General features: G+C 35.3%; 1 protein-coding gene across 1 annotated transcript in view; it reads left to right on the top strand.

Moving 5' to 3' along the window:
* The first annotated feature begins 990 nt into the window (after nt 1-990).
* Nucleotides 991-20761, top strand: part of GOSR1 (golgi SNAP receptor complex member 1) — a 51057-nt gene continuing 31286 nt past the window's right edge. Inside the window, 6 exon segments of the mRNA XM_012657324.1 lie at nt 991-1077; nt 3634-3748; nt 7614-7701; nt 8036-8143; nt 11787-11878; nt 13931-14005. Coding sequence (XP_012512778.1) covers nt 1047-1077; nt 3634-3748; nt 7614-7701; nt 8036-8143; nt 11787-11878; nt 13931-14005 — 509 coding nt within the window. The 5' untranslated portion in view covers nt 991-1046.

Raw genomic sequence — 20761 nt, 5'->3', positions numbered from 1 at the left:
GTCAACCCCAGATTCTATATCTGACAACAATATCCTTCTGCAATGAAAGGAAATCAAGACATTCTTAGATAAAGAAAAACTAATAGAGTATGTTGCCAGCTGACCTACTCTTTTAAAAAAAATGGCTGAAGGAAGTTCTTGAAACAGAAAGGAAATGATAAGAGAAGAAATCTTGGAACATCAGGAAGGAAAAAGAACAATGGAAAGAGTAAAATATGAGTATATAGAGCAGGCTTTCTTCTACATTTTGCAAATTATGCTTGACAGTTGAAGCAAATATTATAACATGTCTGATGTGGATCTCAATAATGTAGAGGAAATATTAAAAACAATTATAAATGAGAGTAGGGGGAAGGACTTTACAGGAGGTAAAGTTTGTACACTTCACTAGAACCGGTAAAATGTCAACACCAGTAGACTTTGATAATGCATGTATTTATAAAGGGTGGGTTTGGACAGCAGATTTGAGGGGTCAAGATGAGAGCATGTGGAAGCAGTTAGCACACACCGTCTAGATTTGGTGGCTGGAAAGGAAAGAGGGCTGGAACTGGAACTGCTGTAGACGCAGGGGAAAGCAGCCAGTGGAGAAGAGCGCATATGCCAGAGAGCGAGATGATGGAGAACAGGTCGAGGTAGGATGAAGGGACTGGCTTTGGGAAGAAAGAGGCTGGCTGAAGATGCACTTTTGAGAGAAGGTGAGGGAAATTGAGGGAGTTGTCTGAGGATGCCTCTCATCTCAGTCATGTAGGCACCTTCTGAGAGAAGGGATAAGCCAAGATGAGGGAAATAATGAGGATTCAGGGCGCAGAAAGCGGGCACGAGCAGAGGAAGATCGACCTTTAGGGAATGTGAGGAGCAAAAGCTGAAGTTTCAGTCTCGCTACTCAAAAGGAAGCTGCAAAATAACGAATTGACCACCAGGTGGCAGTGTCCGTGGAGGCTCGCATCCCATCGGCCCCGGAGCTCAGGGCGGAAGAAGGCGCGGAGGTGACTCTCTGGCCCTCATCGCCTCTACGCCCCTATCCCGACTGACGTTGGACAACAAAAATGGCGGCAGGAACCAGCAATTACTGGGAAGGTGAGGGCGAGGAGGTCTTCGGGTGGGTCCCGCGAGAGTCAGAGGGGCTGAGTGAGGACAGATCTTGGGAGAGGCAGCAGAGGAAAGAGCCAGGCCTCCGGAGGGGTCGAGCTGAGGAGGGGGGCTTGCCTACTGGAAGCTCTGGGGCCTGGGGACTGAGGAGTCCGAACGGTCTGGGGCAGGAGGCTGGCCTGACTGGGCTCTGTGAGCGGCACCTGGGACAGGGGTCGGGCAGAGTGGACAGAGCGGGGGTAGAGAGGAAGAGGGAGCTGAATTGTCGGGTTGAGGGGAGTGGAACTTGGCTTGCGGTACGAACTCTGAGAGGAAACGAGTGTTGAGTGAGAAGATCCCGAGCCCGGGAGACTGGAAGAGTCAGCGCCTTGGAGTTGAGGTCACTGTTGCAAAACTGAGTGGGAAAAGAGAAAGGAGGAACTTGTCAGTACGGTACATCGGGGGGAGTATGAGCGGAATGTCTCCTTCTGGGTCCCCATAGTAACTTCATGCTGGGGACTTCGAGGATTGGCTGTTTGAAGGCAAAGAAAATAACTTTACCTTCTGTTCTGGGGTCTAGGATCGGTTTTGTTAAAAAGGGAAAGTTGAGAGAACCTGTGTGAATTGTAATAATTACATTTGCTGTACCTCTTCCACCAAAAATACCTTCTTGTGATTTGACAAGTGCATTTATTTAATTCCTGAAAATGTGATCCGATAAAGTGTGCTCACGCAAAACTTATTCCTAACCGTGGTGATCAACAAGATCAGAAAAGGCTCACCTTTTTCTTTCAACTGTCTCTTTGCTCTACTGCAACATAGAAACTACTTTCCAAATCCCTTTTCCCCCTTCGACCTAGTACATATTGCTACCCACTGACGCCTCTGGAAACCACACTATTGTCTCTATCAGCCACTTGCTCTAAGACCCTTAATTCTAAGTTCATCTATACTTGCCTGTTGTACTTTCAAAATGCTTTTACTTATGTTTTCTTTTAGAGAAGACAGTTACTAAAATAACAGAGAAGTGTGCTTATAGTTTTAAAACGTGTATTAAAATGACCATTAGAAATGTGTGTGCTAGCTAGAAAATATTTTAAATTATGCAGAATTTATCAGATATCTGCTGGTGTCTTTAATGCTAGTCATTATGCTATGTTTTTTTGAAGCACCATGCTGAAATAGTTATTGCAGCTCATTATTGACAGCCTACTCTGAGCCAGGTGCCTTAAGCGTATGAGTACTAATGCATAGAAAAACCCTGAAGGTAGGGGTTTAAAAACCAAAAAACTGAGGTTTATGAGTTAAGTAGATTGTTGATAAATCTCAGAGTCCATAAGTGGCCAAGCTGAGATTCGAGCTGAGATTTGGAGCAAATATGCTCCACTATGGTAACTCTGCTTCCTACCTCTGGTTGCAGGGTATATTGAAATAGTGTTTTGTATTCCTTATCCCTGAGAAATTCTTCTTACATTTCAGCCCTTTTATTTTAACCTTCACGTCAGCATGAATGAATGAGAATCTATATATGGGTTTCCAGACATTGGCTTCACTCATGCAACCCCTTAGATGCCAAACTACTATACCAATTTCTCTATTTCCTTGTTTGCTTCTACTTGTAAAACTTATGCTCTTATTTCTGTCATACTCATATTCAACCTTGTTAGTAGCACATTGTTTATTGTTAGTTTCAGCTTTCCAAATTTCTTTCAGTGAGTTTACTAAAAGGCAATTTTTTATTTTTGTTAATGGTAATTTACTTTTTCTTTATGCTCAATTGCTACGTCATTTTAATATTATGAAAAGAGGTTCATAAGCCTAATAAAGCTTTGGAACATAAAGACAGCAAAGGCAGAGTACAGTGTCTCATGCCTGTAATCTGAGCACTTTGGGAGGTTGAGGCAGGAGGATTGCTTGAGGCCAGGAGTTCGAGAACTGATCTCTTTGATAAATAAAAAAAATATTAGCCAGATGTGTTGGCCCACTCACTACTTGGGAGGCTGATGCAAGAGGATTGCTTGAGCTCAGCAGTTGGAGGTTGCAGTGAACTATGATGACGCTACTGCCATCTGGCCTGGGCAGTAGAGCAAGACTGTGTCTCAAAGAAGAAAAAAAAAAAAAAAAAGAGCAAAATCAGTCTGAAAAACAGTAATGGTTTTTCATAATGTTAGCTGAGAAGTTTATATGATGGTGGTCATAAACCATATTCAGTTCCTTTGTGATTTGTCTTCTCTTCTTTTTTCCTTTGAATTGTAGAATTTTAGTTATTGCTATAGAAATAATTTCAGGAATGTTAGAACAACATTTGTTGTCTAGCTGTCTTTGGAATAAAGCTGAAAATTTGCATCTCCCACTGCTGCTTTCCTTCTTGCCCCATTTGAAGTTTAAGTAAGTGACTAATATGCTTTCCTGGGCAAGTCCTTGGTTTCACTTTTCTTTGTGGGAGGAACTAGATCAATATGTGATCATTTTCATAGTTTGTTTTCTTCAGAATAGTCTTATGGTTTTCATGTCTGCTGATAGACTTTGTGTGTCTAATTATTTGCTTTTATAATTTTGTTAAAGATCTCAGGAAACAGGCTCGACAGCTGGAAAATGAACTTGACCTGAAACTAGTTTCCTTCAGTAAACTATGTACAAGTTACAGTCACAGCAATGCCAGAGATGGAAGACGCGACAGGTATAGGTACTACCAGATTCTGTCTCTTATGCCTTAAACTATATGATGTTTTTAAAGCACTAAAAAAAGAAAAAAAAACCTAAAATATATAACCTCTGTAACTTGGTCTGTTGATGAATTTTTGGTGTTTTATTTTCTTTGTCATTGTTTTATTTTTTTAGTGACTTATTAAAATTCCTCCTAATTCTCGAGACTAGGATTTATTTGGATTCCTTAGACAAAGATTGTGACAGTGTCAGAAGGAGACTGCTAGGGCTTAAGAATGAGTTTGTATCAAAAATATGAGTTTCTAGTTTGGCCATAGTAAGGAAATGTGGGTGATTTGCCAACATTGTATTTCTTGTGTTCTCTTATTGCTAAATGGGTTTGAGAACTACTACCTAAATGCAAAGTATACATAGCGCTATTCTGGTGTTTATTCTATTAGAATGGATCTAATGCATTCCAGGACCATGCGTATCCTTGCTATAAATCATTGAAGCTATTTTTAATTTTTGGTAATATTTTGAGAAACTAGCATATTACTATATAGAAAAAAATTCTTATCTTTGAATCTTATGCTCTCTTTAAGTCATCTGCCTTTTAAAAAAAAATATTAGGAGATGCTTAAGACAGTTAGAAAGGTATAAAGAATAATATAGTGGACCCCCACGTGCCTACCTCCCATTTTAAGAAATGATCATTACCAATTCTCTTGAAGCCCCTTATGGCATCCGGACACTTTCTCCCTCCCCGTAACCACCATATGTTTTTACTACATATGTTTGTATTACTAAGCAACTAGTAGTATCCTACCATAGTTATTTTGCAAATTTTTTGTTTAACATTGTTTTTGAGATTCGACTGTGGATACATTTAACTCTGGTATATTCATTTGCTATATATAGTATTACATTGTATGACTGTATCACAGTTTAACAATTTGATAGATGGACATTGTTTCTAATTTTTGCTAATTAATAATTGATTTTAATAGTTGACACAGAGTGTTTACCATATGTCACGTACTGTTGTAAGAGCTTTATATAAATATTACTGGAAACATTTTTGTACAGAATGTTTCCATATACCTAGTAGTGAAATTGCGGATAGCATAGTTGTTAGTTGTCAATCCACACTTATTTTACATGCTTTTTCCAAGATTAGTGATGTGTGGGATACTTTTCAGCTAATAATAGAAACAACAACAACTTGGATTTTAACCTAGGTCTTTCTGTCTCCAGAAAGACTCTAAACCCTATGATATTATGCACATTATGCATATTATGCACACTATAGCCAAAATATTGTTTCTCTTTATTAAGGGCTTATTGGTTGTAAAGATATTAATAGCAGGGCCAACATATTGACTCCAGGATCTAAAAATAAGTTATAAGCATGTCACAAAGATGTCATTGCAGTGTATTGCTTTGGGCTCACCTTTATTTAGCAAATAAAGAGAATAAGGAATATTCTTTTCTATGAGTAAATTTATTTTATGATTGGAAAGCATTTTCTATGTTCTCTGTGCTTCATGAACTTAATACTTTTGTTACTCCATTAAAAGAAACACGATCTTGAAAACATTTCCTAAGAAATTCTACCACAAATTGGGACTGACTTTGTAGAATTACTTCAGCCTAACTGTCCTTTTATATAAAACACCAAAAGCCATGAGGATCAAGATCCAACATGTGTGTGTGGGGGGGGGCAAGGGCAACATATGTAACCTAAACATCTGTACCCCCATAATATGCTGAAATAAAAAAAAAAGATCCAACATGTATTCTAAAGTGTTTTGTTTGATGCCCAGGTTGAAAGCATGTCACAATGAATAAACAAAGCGATGACCAGACTTTTTCTCCCAGGGATCTTTTTTTTTTTTGCCCCCACTTTTCTGTATTCTGAGAACATCAAGGCCTATGAATCAGCACACACCTATAAAATGGATGAAATTTAACTGAATCATAGTATTATGGAGAATGAGTTTGAGGCCATTTCCCTTGTCTCATATACTATCCTGATAATGGTGAATATGGAATAACCAGTAGTAGAGATTGCTCCCTCATTCATTCATTCATTCAACAAATATTTAATGAGCATCAGCCACATCCCAGGCACTGTACTAGGTGCTAGGCATATATCTACAAATAAGACAGAGGCAATTTCATGGAGCTTTCATTCTGTTAGCCCATTGTTCTTTTTCATATAACTGGTAGGAGAGGATCTGTATTAGTAGTATACGGAGCATTTTTGCCTTGGTTCTAGGAGATAACCACAGCACCTTGGCTGGGCTCTGACACAATAAAGAACTAGGTATTTTGTTACCATATTTTAGGACAAATAAATTAAAATATTTCAAAAAGAAATAAAGCTTCAGACCTAATTAAACATCTTAAAATAAAAATCCTCCTTATTAGCTACTTTTTGGCTATTTTACCACTAGTTGTTATTACTGTGGAATTAGATATAGAGGAAATGGTGGTAGCCAAGGTACTTTTTGACATTGAACTCATGATTTAATCTGTTTGATTTGCCCCACCCAAACACTGTCAAAGAGCAAGACAAAGTTTTCAGTACGATTAGAGAGCATAGTCATTGCCTGGGCATTTGTCTGTGTCCAATATAACTCAGATTTGTATTGAGCTGTTCTTGTGATAATACATACCACCTGGGGACCTGATGTAGGTTAGTAGTTTTTCAAAAGAGGCAAAAGAAACTTTCAGGACATGTAGTCTTAGAATTAGAATCTGTCAAACATAAATTTCACTTGTAAAAAGTTAGATTTTTGACGGGCTATTCAGATTGAAGAAGACAATTCATATTTTTTTGCAAAACAAAAAGATGATTGCATATTGTAAGTAGAAATGTAGAGGCTTAGTATTAAATACTAAAATATGCTGGCCATGGCTAGAGAGAGAGAACTTAAAGCAAGTTCCTGAATATTCAATAACTTGTTGATTGAATAATCTGTGGATCTTTTACATTTCAATTTTTTTTTTTTTTTTTTTTTTGGGGGACAGAGTCTCGCTTTGTTGCCCTGGCTAGAGTGAGTGCCATGGCGTCAGCCTAGCTCACAGCAACCTCAAACTCCTGGGCTCAAGCAATCCTTCTGCCTCAGCCTCCCGAGTAGCTGGGACTACGGGCATGCGCCACCATGCTCGGCTAATTTTTTCTATATATATATATTTTTAGTTGTCCAGATCATTTCTTTCTATTTTTTTTGGTGGAGACGGGGGTCTCGCTCTTGCTGAGGCTGGTCTCGAACTCCTGACCTTGAGCGATCCACCTGCCTCGGCCTCCCAGAGTGCTAGAATTACAGGCATGAGCCACCGCGCTCGGCCTACATTTCAATTTTATTTCTTAGTAAGAGTCAAGAAAAGAAGACAGAATTTAAGGTCTAAGAGACCATACTTCCTTTGGGGCAAAAATTTGAAAGATTATTCCTCACAGACCCTATAACATGATCCATAATTCATTTTATGGCTTCTCTTATATGCTGTGCTTTATAGTTCTATAATTTTATTTCACATAATTTGTTATTTTATACGCAGAGTTTAATTGGACACTGCCATAGCTTTAGTTACTTTCTACCATTTAGGAAACAATAAACAAGCATTTGGAATTTTTTTATGTTTTTAAGGTTTGATGTGTTAAAGCTTGAGAAAATCTTATATTCAATTATATTTTATACCGAATTTAATATTGTAGGTAGGACATATGTGATCTTTATAGAAAAACTTCTATAAAATCATAGTTTCTTAAGAAATAGAATGTCTCAAGGGTTTTACTTGATCTCGTCAAGAATAATTACCTTATTACTTTAAGAATATTTTAAAGGACTATATTTGAGTAATGGATTCCCTTTAATTGAACTTCTCTTTAGTTCTGACACAACACCGCTTTTAAATGGATCAAGCCAAGACAGAATGTTTGAGACAATGGCAATTGAGATTGAACAGCTATTGGCAAGGGTGAGTGCTTTCCATTAAATAGCTATTTTGCTAATAACTGTGTATTTGTTAGATATGGTACTGGATTATACTAAGACAGGCATGTTTATTGAAATCACCCATTCATTCAAGGTAGTGCGCCTCCCAGGCTACTTGAATTATGATGACAGCCATTCCCAAGTTATATAGGTATTATTTTAGCCTTTATGGATTATTTGGGGGAAATGCTGAATCCTTGCCTGTTATCTTATTGTTGTTTTTGCTGTTAGCCAAAAGGGTATTTAGGTAAATAATTTGCTTTTAGCTGTTCACAGTGCTTTCTAAAATATTTTATTTTATTTTTTTTTCTTTCTAGCTTACAGGGGTAAATGATAAAATGGCAGAATATACCAACAGTGCAGGTGTCCCTTCCTTGAATGCAGCATTAATGCATACATTACAGCGACATAGAGACATATTGCAGGTAATATACTGGGCTTGAGACTTTTATGTTGTCACAGCAGGTTTCTTTGTTTTTTTAATTCCTGGATAAGATACGTACACATGCATTTAAAGAACAAAGAGAAAAATTTTCTGTAAAAATAAATGCCATGCTTTAGAAATTTGTCATTTAATTTTATTTTTTTGTCAGTGTTATAAAATTCTAAAAATGTCTAATAGCTCTTGCTTTTTTCTGATGAAGTCTAGTAATATTCATCATTAGGTGAATATAATTCTACTCTAGGAAACCTAACTAGGCTAGTTGTAAAAGTGAAATAACCAATGGTCATGCATAGGCAATAATATGATAGTTTGGAGTATATTTTCATCAGGCTTTGAAGATAACATGGAAGGAGAATAATTTACTGTATTTAGTATATTGTTTGAGAAAATATTAAAAGTGTATGTACCAATAAAACTAAGTAAATTCTTAAACATTTATATGGGAGGGGGCTGTTAAAAATATAGTAGTACAAGTAGGAAGGCAAATTAATATTGAGAAAATTCAGCAACCATTTCTAATTTTTAAAACTTTTTAAAAATAGGAATAGGGCTGGGCGTGGTGGCTCAAGCCTGTAATCCTAGCACTCTGGGAGGCCAAGGCGGGCGGATTGTTTGAGCTCAGGAGTTCGAGACCAGCCTGAGCAAGAGCGAGACCCCGTCTCTACTAAAAATAGAAAGAAATTAATCGGACAACTAAAAATATATAGAAAAAAATTAGCCGGGCATGGTGGTGCATGCCTGTTAATCCCAGCTACTCGGGAGGCTGAGGCAGTAGGATCGCTTGAGCCCAGGAGTTTGAGGTTGCTGTGAGCTAGGCTAACGCCACGGCACTCACTCTAGCCAGGGCAACAGAGTGAGTGAGACTCTGTCTCAAAAAAATAAAATAAAATAAAAATAGGAATAGAAAGATACTTGATTTAACGCAAAAATGTGTATATTGGGTTAAAAGCTAGCATGATGTTTAATGGTAAAGCACTAAAAGCATTCCCATTGAAGAAAAAAACAATACCAGTATACCCACGATCACCACAAATGTCTAACATTGTTTTGGAAGTTCTTTGTGTTGCAATTAGACAGTAAAAAGAAATGAGATATAGATATGAGGTAAAAAGAGGCACAATTTCTATTATGTGGCAGGCTAAGATTATATGTCTAGTACACCTTAGAGAATGAACTGAACAAAAAAGTTAGAAACAAATTCAGTAAGATCGTGGATTATAAAATTAATATATAAAAGCAAGTAGTTTTCCTACACACAAACAATAACTGGTTAGAAAATATAATGGAAGAAACTATAAAATCCTTGTGTACAAATTTAATAAGAAATGTGTAGAACTTGTATGTGTAAAATTCTACTGAGGGACATAGAAGAAGACTTAAGTAAAGGAAAGAATCATTCTGCTTTTGGATGAGAAGATTTCCCTCTAAATCAACCTATAAATTGAATGCTATCCCAATGGAAATAGCAGACGCTTTTTGTTGTTTGTTTCATTCTTTAAAAAAAATGGCAAAGTAACACCAGAGTTCATTTGGAATCATAGACATACAAGAACAACGAAGAAAAACAATCTGAAAATGAAGATAAGTAGTAAAGGAGGCCTAGTCCTACCAGATCTTGAATGTGTTAAAAAGCTAGAATAGTTAAGACATTTTGATGCTAGAGAAGAAAATATGTCAATAGAAAAGAATAGAGTCCAAGTATAGACCCAAATGTGTATGGAAATTTAGTTTCTGATAAAGGTGCTGTTTCGTGGAGCAAAGAGAAATTATAAAATAAATATAATTGTAACAACTGGCTGATTATTCAGGGCAGAAAAAAGAACACCTCAATCTCAAGCCTCACATCGAGAATAAATTCCAAACAGATCAAAAATGTATTTGTAGAGAAAGAAACCATAAAGTTTAGAGTGAAGCATGAATGAAATTTATAAATTTCTGAGTAGTAAAGGACTTTTGAAGCAAGACTTGATACCAGAAACTATAACAAATGACTAATTTGCTAAATGTACATAGAAATAAGAAAAAGACAATAGGAAAATGGGCAAAGGATATGCACTTGCGTACAAAAAAATGAGTAACCAAAACCATAAAAAGGTGTTCAGCCATATTCCCAAATAAAAAATACACATCAAAATGAGAAATGATTTTTCATCTGTCCAATTAGCAAATATTGAAACATTTATAACCCATTATTGGCAAGAGTATAGAAAAATGGGCACTCATATTGTTGGTGGGAACATAAATTGGTACAGTCTTTGTAGAAGGTAGTTTAGCACTCTCAGAATTTAAATGTAAGATTCTTTGATCTAGTTTACTCTTTAAATATACTTTTTTAAAAAATAATTCAGTAATATAGGTACAAGAATGTTTATTGCAGCTTTTTTTTTTTTTTTTTTTGAGACAGGGTCTTACTGTGTTGCCTGGGCTGTAGTGTAGTGGTGTCATCATAACTCACTGTAATCTCAAATTCCTGGGCTCAAGCAGTTCTCCTGGCTCAATCTCCCAAGTGTTTGGAACTAAAAGCATGGACCACCATGCCCAGCTAATTTTTCTATTTTTTTCACAGGGTCTCACTATGTTGCTCAGGCTAGTCTTGAACTCCTGGCCTCACCTTAGCCTCTCAAAGTGCTAAGATTATAGGCATGAGCATCTGGCCTGCAGCATTTTTTAATAGCAAAAAAAAGAAAGCAAATAAAATGTTTATCAGTAGAGAATTTATTAAATTAGGATAATCATGAGGTAATATTATATATAGCTATTAAAAAGAATGATGCAGATTTCTATTTGCTATTATGGAAAGATACATAGTTTTTGAACTACAAAAAGCAACGTGTACATCAGAATGTATAGTATGATTTATGTGGCAAAAATTAAATAATATGCAAAAACATTTCATGAAAGAAGACGCAAGAAAGTGATGATAATAGTTATGAGCTGTGGAGAAGGATATTTGTTTTACCTTTATTTCTTTTGGTGCTCTTTTAATATTCTCCGTATATTTATGTGTTGTTTTTGTTTTTAAAAGGTCGATAGGGGCTTTCTGGGAGATTGGATTTTGATTTCGATTTTTGTCTTCTTTATTCTCTGAATTTTAAAAAAAGTAATGAATATTTTTTAATATCTTTTAAAAATACAGTAGTACAAAAATAAAAGAAAATGTTTAAAGATTATTTTCTTCTTTATAATACTCTTGGTTCTGTTCTTTTTTGCTTAGTTTAAGAATTAAATTTTTGTGCAAGCTCCAAAAGGATGAAATTTGAAAATAAGCCCCATTAGGTACGCTATTGAGTAGAAAGAGCCTCCCAAGTTTTATCCTAGGCTGTTTGAAGTCATTTTATCTTAGAATTTTTTCTTTATCATTCTGCCTCATAAGGTACTAGGAGACACAAAGGATAGTGATTCAATGGCACTGTTACCCTGGCACTAAATTGTTTTCATTTAAAAGAAGTTGGTCCTTCTTCAGGAAAGTAATTATAAAGTTATTTTTACCTTTTGGCAATTCAATTTCTTAAATAACAGTTTTCTTGACAGAAGTTTACAATGTGATGACAATACATAACTGCTTCAATGAGGTGAAAATATATTATTAGCTTATGTTGAGACTGGATGTTGATTTATTGCAGGATTATACACATGAATTCCATAAAACCAAAGCAAACTTTATGGCAATACGGGAAAGGGAGAATCTCATGGGATCAGTACGAAAAGATATTGAGTAAGTTACTTTTTTTATTATTTTGTAGAATATTTATTCAGATTTAGTTTTAGAATATGTCTGTGGTTAATTGCAAATAGAGTAGCAAAACCATGACTTAGATTTCAGGGTTTCTAATTCCCGTTTCACTGTTTTTTGTACATTTCTGCTACAAGGTCATCCTAATCTACTTTGCCAGTCTAATCTGCTTCTGCTAGTTTTATTGTTGGCTCCTGCCAACCTTGACTTCCCTGTGTTAATTCAAAATTCAGCTTAGATGATATCTTCATGAGTTATTCCCTGATCTCTTACCACCCACTCTAAGAATTACAACATTACCAATAACTGAAGCTCTCCATATTTTCCTTCCTGATGCCCACCTATTCGTGCCCCTCTCCCTTGTCCTAACAATTATATATTCAGGTAGCTATTAATATAATTGTCCTAACCATTATATATTCAGGTAGCTATTAATACAACCTTTACTTCTCTGAAATTCTGAAATATGTGTTTTTTTCCAGATTTAATACAAACTCATAGCCTTCGACAATCTATAATTTTAAAGATTTGTTCTTTTCTTCTGTCCTTTCATCTCACCTTCACTGATATATTCCAGCATTTCATACACATTTTTGAAAAATTTTTCACAGCTGAACATGACTGATAAAATTAAATCCCATGGGCATCTAATTGAAGCTGAAGACTTTCTGATTTTGGACCATCTAATGATACCTGTCATTGTCTCACTTGTGTTAAGTTATGTGACAAGTTTCATAAACTATGATATATGTTTATCATAAACTGATACATATTATGTGTATTCCAAGAAAAATAAAGAGATCCTTTGTTTTGTTGGAACAGGAAGATACTTTTAGCAATAAGGCAGTTGTAATATTTTCCTTCAGGACAAGTCTTTTGTTTCATTCCTGTGCAGTTGACTGACATACATATTTTGAGGAATGCACTGAGAACCCAGTATAGGGGGTGGCCTTTAATGTGTAGACATTTAGCTCCCCCACAATTTGTGGGGATCACTAGAATGCAACCTACTGTCATAACTTGGTTTTTGAAAAATGACCATGAAAAAATGTTCATTTATTTATTAAACTATTTCCTGACCAACTATGAGTCCCAGTAGAAGGTAGAAATGAAAAGACCGACTCGACCCAATAGGAGCTTATAGTCTAGGTGCTAGAGAGGAGTAAGGAACATAGTCAAATTAGTATCATACAAGGCCGATTAGTGAGATGAGGTATAGTAATAATACCTAACATTTTTATAAGGTTTTTTTTTTTTTGCAATTTATACAGTATTTTTTCATGTATTATCTTTTGGCTTCATAATAATCTTTTGCGTAAAATAAAAATTATTAGTCTCATAACTTGTCTATGGTTAAGTGGCTATTAAATGATGCAGTATAGATTTAAATCCAAGTCATCAGTCTTCCACGTCCAGTGTGTTCTTGATTATATTCTGCTTTTCTTGGTGGTGTTTTCTCCTGTGCTTTGCATGGTAGCACCGCCTTTTAGCCAGTATTTCAGTTTTAGCAGGATGACCCTCTTTGGTCTTACTGCAGTATTTGTTGTTACTTGAATTTTTAAAATTTTTTCTTGATACTTTATTATTCGTAGAAAACAGAAAAATTAAAGTGTTGATAGTAGTGATAAAAAGCATTTTTTGTATATTTTAATGTGCCGAAGACCAAGATAGAAATCCTTAAGTGTACCAAAATTGGCAGATCCTTAGCTTCATTTAAGTGTTCCTTAGGCTCCAGTTGATGCGCTAAATGTACTGTTGTGAAGGGAAACATTCCATTTCAAAAGCTTTCCCACAGCAAACTGTTAGGCCTAAACTGTTGGTAAAACTGTGAGGTCTAGAAAGGCGTTTATATTTATCCATTTGTAATAGATAACATGTTTTAGAGGGAAATGAAAAGGATTATATATTTTAATTGTTCATTCAAAACTATGGGGAGGCTCGATTTATCTACTTTCAGTGTCTCTATGGCCAGTCATTTAATCTGTTTGTATTATCTGCCAAAAATGTTATTAAATTTTATCTTTTTTATCCTAGGTCATATAAAAGTGGATCTGGAGTAAACAACAGAAGAACTGAACTATTTTTAAAAGAACATGACCACCTTCGAAAGTAGGTATTATTGAATGTATACATCCTACGTAGTTTTCCATGTTTATTAATTCATTTACTTAGGTAACAAACATTTCATGGTGTTTATTATAATAAGTGCTTTATCAATGATAATTCATTTAATTCTACTAATAATCTTCTCAATACAAATGGAATTACGACCATAATTAAGAAAGATACTGCACTGTTGAGTATTTCACATCACTTAAAATTGTTACCTATGTTTTTATTGTCTTAATATGTTCTTTTCTTTAGCAAATCTATTGCTCTAATGGTTTTGTTCACTACCACAGGTTATTAGTGATAATTCTGATAATGACTTATGTTTGAATGGCTTGTTACTATGTATATATGATGAAGTTTTATAAAGATTAATTAGGGACTGGGCGTGGTGGCTCATGCCTGTAAATCCCAGCACTTTGGGAGGCTGAGGCAGGAGCATCACTTGAGGCCAGGGGTTTGAGACCAGCCTGGGCAACATAGTGAGACACTGTCTCTACAAAAAAAATTTTTAAAAATTAGCTGGGTGTCGTGGCATGTGCTTGTAGTCCCAGCTACTCGGGAGACTGAGGTAGGAGGATCACTTGAGCCCAGAAATTTGAGGTTACAGTGAGTTGTGATCAGGCCACTGCACTCCAGCCTGGGCAACAGAGCAAGACCCTGTATCTAAAAGAAGAAAAAACAAAAGAGTAATAGTAGACCATTTATCAAATTCACCCCCCCAAAAAAATTTTAGTCTTCAAGATTTCAGAAGAAAATACCTAAAAACCTGGATGAACTCTATATATTTTAAAACAAGTCATCATATTCTATTTCTGCTTCATCTATTTTCTCTGAAATATCCTGGTTTCTTTGCTGTTTGCTCTGTGTTTTGTAGTAGAATTTAAGGATCAGAAAAGTACTTAAGTCTGTGAACTCAGCCTATAAGCACCTGAGCAGCTTTTATCCATGATAGTTAAGTGTTAGGAATTATGTTGATATTTGCTACTGAATGTCATAAATTCGCCATTCATATAAGCTTAATGTACTGTTTGATTTATTTTTCTTAAAGATTACCGTTTTAAATATAAGCTGTTAAGGCTGGGTACAGTGGCTCACACCTGTAATCCTAGCACTCGGGGATGCCAAGGTGGGAGGATTACTTGAGGCAAGGAGTTTGAGACCATCCTGAGCAAGAGCGAGACCCTGTCTCTACAAAAAATAGAAAAATTAGCCAGGTGTAATGGTGCATGCCTATAGTCCCAGCTACTTGGGAGGCTGAGCAGGAGAATCAGTTGAGCCTAGGAGTTTGAGGTTGCAGTGAGCTGTGATGATGCCGCTGCACTCTAGCCCGGGTGACAGAGTGAGACTGTCTCAAAAAAAAAAAAGAATGTGTGTGTGTGTGTGTATACATACATATGTGTGTATATATATATGTATATATATAAGCTGTTGAAATCAAAGCACAGAAAGATCAAGACCGTTTTAGAAGCCTAGGTGCTTCTAGTGTTGGAGCTAGTTTATTAGTGTTCTCTCTTAATCTGTTGAATATTATTTGTTGGCACAAGGGGGCAGTCTCTTCTAAAGTTGGTTAGTTTATAGTATTCATAGCTTTGGTAGTTCTTTTTGTATTTGATAAAGACCACCATAACAAGTATTTTGCATTGCATCAAAACTATGTTAATATATTCTTGGAGTACACAGTAATTTAAGGGATAGCATATTCAAGTAGCACAAAATAAAGATTAGATTGCATCAATATATCTATAATTATTGCCTTAAAAAGAAATTAAACAGAAATGCGGTAGTTTACTTTTAAAAAAATGATTTGATACTGAAGAGTATACCAGAATTATTTCATACATTAATTTTATTATTTCAGAACACATTGTGTATTATAAACTTTTATATGAATTTTGCAGAAAGTTTTGCATTTATTGTAATTATTCACAGTAAGCCCTCAGGAGTTTAGGACTGTAAAAATGATGAGAGGATAGAAATCAAAAGGTATTTTTACATTTTTGCTTGATCAAAGTACAAAGTCTCAGATTATTTTATATGTAGTATAATTTATATATTTCTTTCAGCATTCTTGTGAAAAGTTTGCATGTGCTCATTCTATATAGAGACAAACTGAGACAGGATGAAGTTGAATGGAATATGAGCTTCTGATCAATTAGAGGAATTATTGAGACTAAAAACAAGGACTTAGTCATTGCTGTCAACATTAGAACACAGAACTTTTAAATACCTTTTTAAAAAATTGATCTTTTTGTGTAAATTACAAATACTTCCTAGGTGATAAAATAGCATAAAATTATTGTGTAAAATATGTTTACAAAATAATATGAAAAACTTCTCTGGTTTTTCAGTGTTGTCTGTATTTCATTTGCTAAGTGCTTTGAGGAAGAATTGGCTAGATTTTTTTGGAATAACATTTTTTTCAATAACAAAAGCCATAAATATTCTTTTTAGTGCTCATTTTAGAAAGCAAGAATAGTTCAACAACACAAAGATAAAATTTAAATCACTCATTAGTACAAATTCTGTAATATTTTTTACTTGTCAGTAGATTGTGAGCCTTTCCCCATGTTATTTGATAATTTTTTTGTTTTTTAAAATGTACAGCTTATATTCCACAATATAGATAAATCATAATTCATGTAACCATTTCCCTAATGTTGGCCTTTTGGATTATTTTCAGTTCTTACTAGTATATTAATACATAGTGAAATCTTTGCATGTATCCATAATTATTTCCTTATGAAAAATTCCTAAATTAGAATTGCAGGATTAAAGAATATATTAATTTTTAAAGCTTTCCATATAATATTGTCAAATTTCCCTCTAAAAGTTTGCTAGTTTATGGTCCCATTAATAGCATATACATAAATACTCCCCAATGCCCTCAGTAACACTGGTGTTTTGATTTTTTTTTTTTTTTTTTTAATTCATGCCAAGAAGAGAGGCAAAACTTTTCAGGCAACAGTTTTTTTACATATAAGGAATATATTTTCATCATAGAAAACTTAGGTTAAACAACCAACCAAAAGAAGCCTAAGGAAATGATAGTTAAATTAACCTAAAAGTGAGGAGAACAAGAAAGTGTGTATTTCATCAAGCCCGTTTGTAATGAGTAGGCCAGATTGGCTGCTAGGGTACTTTTTATTTTGATCTTTCATGAATAAAGTATTTTAATTCCCAGCAATTCAGGTAACTATTTTGATTTTGTATGGTAGGGTCAGATAATTTATGGCTAGAAGTGTATTTAAGTTTTTGATTTTTTTGTAAAATAATGTTTTTTCATGTTAATGTAAATTTTTACAGCTTTCTTTTAGAAGTATTACTACATATTTTTGCCTCGAAAAAAAGGAAGCAATTATAATTATAAAGCAATTTTTATAAATCAATGCCAGAGTTAAAAAAAGACCCAGCTTTGTATGAATTGTTTCTACCAGCTCTCCTTAATATTGTTTTTGTTTAAAAATAAATGCTGTTAGGTTTTAACAGTTTATGTTACAGAAGACAGTAGTTTCTTTTCCTATATGGTAAATAAGGTAGCTTTCATTTAGTCTTGTCTTTCCCTGAGTCTGTCAGTCAGAAGAAAATACTGACTTTGAATTAATAGCAAGCTTATAGCTATTTGTTTTTCACTGAACTGTAGATATATTCTTATGGGCTTTTGGGTTGCTATTTAGGTTAATTTCTCTTCCTTTATATAATTGTTCTCTTTTAGTACTCCCTGATATTTTTCTTTTTGAAAGAAGCGTCTGACTTAGTTTTGTATTTTAAAGTTCTTTTTTCCCCCAAAGAACTTTTGCCTTTATGATCTTGTGTCTCTTCATATTTATCTTGTAAAGGATACGTGGCTGATTATATTGTTGCCATTTTTACAAATGGGAAATTAAGGAATAAAGAGGATAGACAGACTGTATTACCTCCAATCTTGAAATACTGTGATTTGTCCAGAGTCAGGCATTCGCTACTGAAACTAAGCATTTGTGCTTTTTCTCTAGAAGACTTTTGTCTTTTGAATAAAATATGTCTTCTACATTTACCTTAAGGAAGTTGACAACTTTCAGAGATTTTCAGTGGTAATGAGAAACTTAGATTAAGAGATAATTGTACACAAATAGAAAAGGCCTAGTCTCTTCCTGAACTTCTTTAATGCCAGGGTCATCACCTCCAGGTGAAGATTAGCCACCCTTTACCAGGGCTGCAGCGCCCATCTTCTCGTCTACACGTACACCCCCTCAGAAATCTTCAACTCCGACATCTCACTGTGACAAACACATTTTATCCTTCCAAGTCTCTGCAGTGTAACTAGCTTGTTTCTATTTTTCTTCTTATAACCTATCTTTCTACTGTCGCCAGCTGGGATCTCATAGCAGAGTAACTGACGTACTTCCAATATTTGCCTGGGTCTTTCTGCTATACCCCTACAAAATGCCAACCCAACCCACAGTCTACTGTTCTACTCCTGTATCTGAGGAATGGAGAAAAAGTACCTAGTCATACAGATTAGCGCTATTTTAAATTAATTATTTCGTCTCATCTGAGTATTCAGCCTTGCCTGATACCTTTTGCTTGCCTTTTTTGTTATCACTCTCATTCTCTTCAAAACTTTACCAAATCTTCTCACTCCCCCTCTTGACCTTGCTGTCTCTTCACCCAAAACAGATCCTTACATCCTACTTCATTGAGATTTTTAACTTTTTGCTCTTTTCTACAAATTTACCTGTAGGGGTACCCTTCTATACCTCTTTCCTATAGTTTTTAGAGGATGGGGCAGATCTCCTGAGAAGGCCACTATATCCACCTAACACTTGTCTCTCTCTTCATCTGCTGTGTAACTATTTTACTCTTCAGTCATCCTGTATACTGGCCCTGTCTCTCTAGTTTATACTGGCTGTCTCTGTGTCAGTACTCATTTCCTCTTTAGCCTATTGACTTTGTTCCTTGTAAGCTACTACACATGTTGTCAATAAGCCTATCAATGATCTGAATACCAAATCTAGTGGACATTTTTCATTCTTTGTGTTTGACTGTTGCTCTGCCTCATTTGATGCTGTAATCTCTCCTCTCCTTGAAACCCTAGGCTACTAACTACAGTTTACTGGTTCTCCACTACCTTTCTTACTACTCTCTGTTTCCTTCCTGAGTGCCTCTAGATGCAGCCTAGGAATCCTTTTAAACACAGTGCCTCAGGCACAAATGAGTTGGAGTTAGTCCACAGGTGCAATTTGTTTGCCATCCACCCTTGCATTTTAGCTCTCCTGTTTGTCCTTAACACACTTGTCCGTAACAACACTTACTCCTTCCCAGAGATGGCAGCTAAAAATAAGACCTAGGAAAGAGAAATAAGAATTTTCATTCACAGGTTTATAGGGAAAGCAATGGATAAGTTTTTTTTATTGCCAAGAATAATAGAATTAATGAGAGTTGAAGAAAGAGGCATGAATTCTGAAATTATATAGAACCAGCTAAGAGCTTAAGCTCCGGAATTTCATCTGTATTTGAAGGGTATGTTCATTTTCATAAAAGTAACTCTGATTTGTAGACATGTCATAATTACCACTAGGATTGCAGACTGGGTTTGTTAAGCACATCAGCTTAAAAATTCTTGACATTTTAACAAAACCTTTGGCAGCATTTCAGAGTAGTCAGGATATTTAAAATATTACCATAATTTGTTGGTTTCCTAAAGTATAATTTCATTTAATCACATCTGATCATAAGGACATATAAATAGACTTGTTGGTTTATAGAGTTTTTAAATTTTTTTCATTTTTCTCTCATTAATTTGCCACTTTTATCTGACTAAGATACTGTAAGTGGATATATTCCTTGAATTAGTAGTATAGCAAAATGGATAGAGCATGAGCTTTGAAGCCAGACAGACCTGGGTTTAAATCCTGATATGGACTTTGTATTTTGGGGAAAGGGCCTTAAATCCTCTGACTTTTCACTGTCTTTTAACTAGGGAAAATCCTTACTTTGCAGAGTGTTGCAAAGAGTAGAGATGATGTATGTAAAATGTTTAGTATAGTACCTGACATGTAGTAGACCAATTATCAAATTACATTGAGCCATTCTTGCCCATAGTGGCAGTAGAATAGAAAAGTATAAGGTATGTTAGAATTGTGCACCTAGAACTAAGTGACAGAGACTGCAGCCCTATGGGATCCTTCAATGCCAAAATGGCATGTAGAAATAGATGAATGTCTCCTAACCCTGATTATCCATTAAAACTCAGAGTGTTTTGAACTCATTTTCTTATTTTATTACTCATTAGGTTTTTTATGTATTAGTATAATAAATGATTTATTTATTCAAAACCTTCATTTTTTTTCTAGATGAGGATAATCAAATTCCAATTGCCTTCCACCTGTTTCTTCATGTGCATATCTGGATGCACATGTGATTTTTTTGTACCAGTTTTGGTTTTTTCAACAAGCATTTGTTGAGCATCTGTGATGTGTACTAGGTGTTGGAGACAGAGAAGAGAATAAAGCATAGTAACATTCCACCCTGTCTTCAGTGAGCTCAGTTAGGGTGGGTGTGGGGAGCAGAACAGAAATGTTAATAGGTAGTTAAACAGGGCAGAGTAATAAATGTTTTAATATATGGAAAGGATTGTGCATACCACTAGAGTTGTGGTCCCCAACCTCTGGGGACCCGGCCTGATAGGGACTGGGCCGCAGAAGCCCCCACCCCCTTCCCATCCATGGAAAATTGTCTTCCTGAAACTTAGGATAGAAAGGGGGCGGGGGGGGG

The sequence above is a fragment of the Propithecus coquereli genome, unplaced genomic scaffold (genome assembly GCF_000956105.1).
Source record: "Propithecus coquereli isolate 6110/MARCELLA unplaced genomic scaffold, Pcoq_1.0 Scaffold536, whole genome shotgun sequence".
Classification (NCBI taxonomy): Eukaryota; Metazoa; Chordata; class Mammalia; order Primates; family Indriidae; genus Propithecus; species Propithecus coquereli.
This window is presented reverse-complemented; position numbering and strand designations above follow the sequence as displayed.